Genomic DNA, 533 nt, shown 5'->3' with positions numbered 1-533 from the left:
CAGCAGGAGAACTCACAGTCTGGTGTAATTTTCTTGTGAGCGGTCCAATTGCGTTGCAAGAGCTCACAACACGCGAGAGCATGCTGGAAACGTCGGGCGACTCGTCCACCAGCGCTTGTGAAGACTTGTACAACTCCCGCGAAGCCTCAGCCACTTCCAGCGCGCGCTTCAGAGCTGCCAGCGCTTTTTGCAATCTCTTTTCCGCCTGCTGCAGCTCATCGTGGACGGCATTCGAACAGTGCGCACGAAGCGCTGTGTCGCTTACGCCTACGCGAGCCAAGATAGCGTCCATCTTAGGCTTTTAGGTAGTGTTTTGCGTGCACACCCTTTTTATTTAAACATCCTAGAAATAGGCTCACCTTTGAGTAAAATCTTCGGCAAAAATTTTGTGGGTGACCCAAAATTTCTGCATAAATCACAACGCATTCCAAATCTGATGTGCTAGAATTTGTCCATACCAAAACGCAAAATGCCACAAATTCTAAGTACATATTACACTTTTTTCTTACGTGGAAAGGTCCGCCCAAGAGGAA

General features: G+C 48.2%; 2 protein-coding genes across 2 annotated transcripts in view; one reads left to right on the top strand and one right to left on the bottom strand.

Moving 5' to 3' along the window:
• Positions 1 to 67: 67 nt before the first annotated feature.
• PPTG_22551 (hypothetical protein) lies at positions 68 to 292 on the bottom strand (the record flags this gene model as incomplete). Its single annotated transcript, XM_008904794.1, has 1 exon — positions 68 to 292. A coding segment is annotated over one exon (225 nt), but the record flags the coding sequence as incomplete, so codon positions are not given.
• Positions 293 to 469: 177 nt separating this feature from the next.
• The window catches only part of PPTG_22550 (hypothetical protein), a gene marked incomplete at both ends in the record, with an annotated part of 421 nt that continues 357 nt past the window's right edge, over positions 470 to 533 (top strand). The window contains one exon of the mRNA XM_008904793.1: positions 470 to 485. Within this exon, the coding sequence (XP_008903041.1) occupies positions 470 to 485 (16 nt within the window). The remainder of the gene's footprint in view (positions 486 to 533) is intronic.

Source organism: Phytophthora parasitica, assembly GCF_000247585.1.
Source record: "Phytophthora parasitica INRA-310 unplaced genomic scaffold supercont2.18, whole genome shotgun sequence".
NCBI classification, from domain to species: Eukaryota; Oomycota; class Peronosporomycetes; order Peronosporales; family Peronosporaceae; genus Phytophthora; species Phytophthora nicotianae.
The sequence above is the reverse complement of the archived record's forward strand: the minus strand, read 5'-3'. Positions and strand labels throughout refer to the sequence as shown.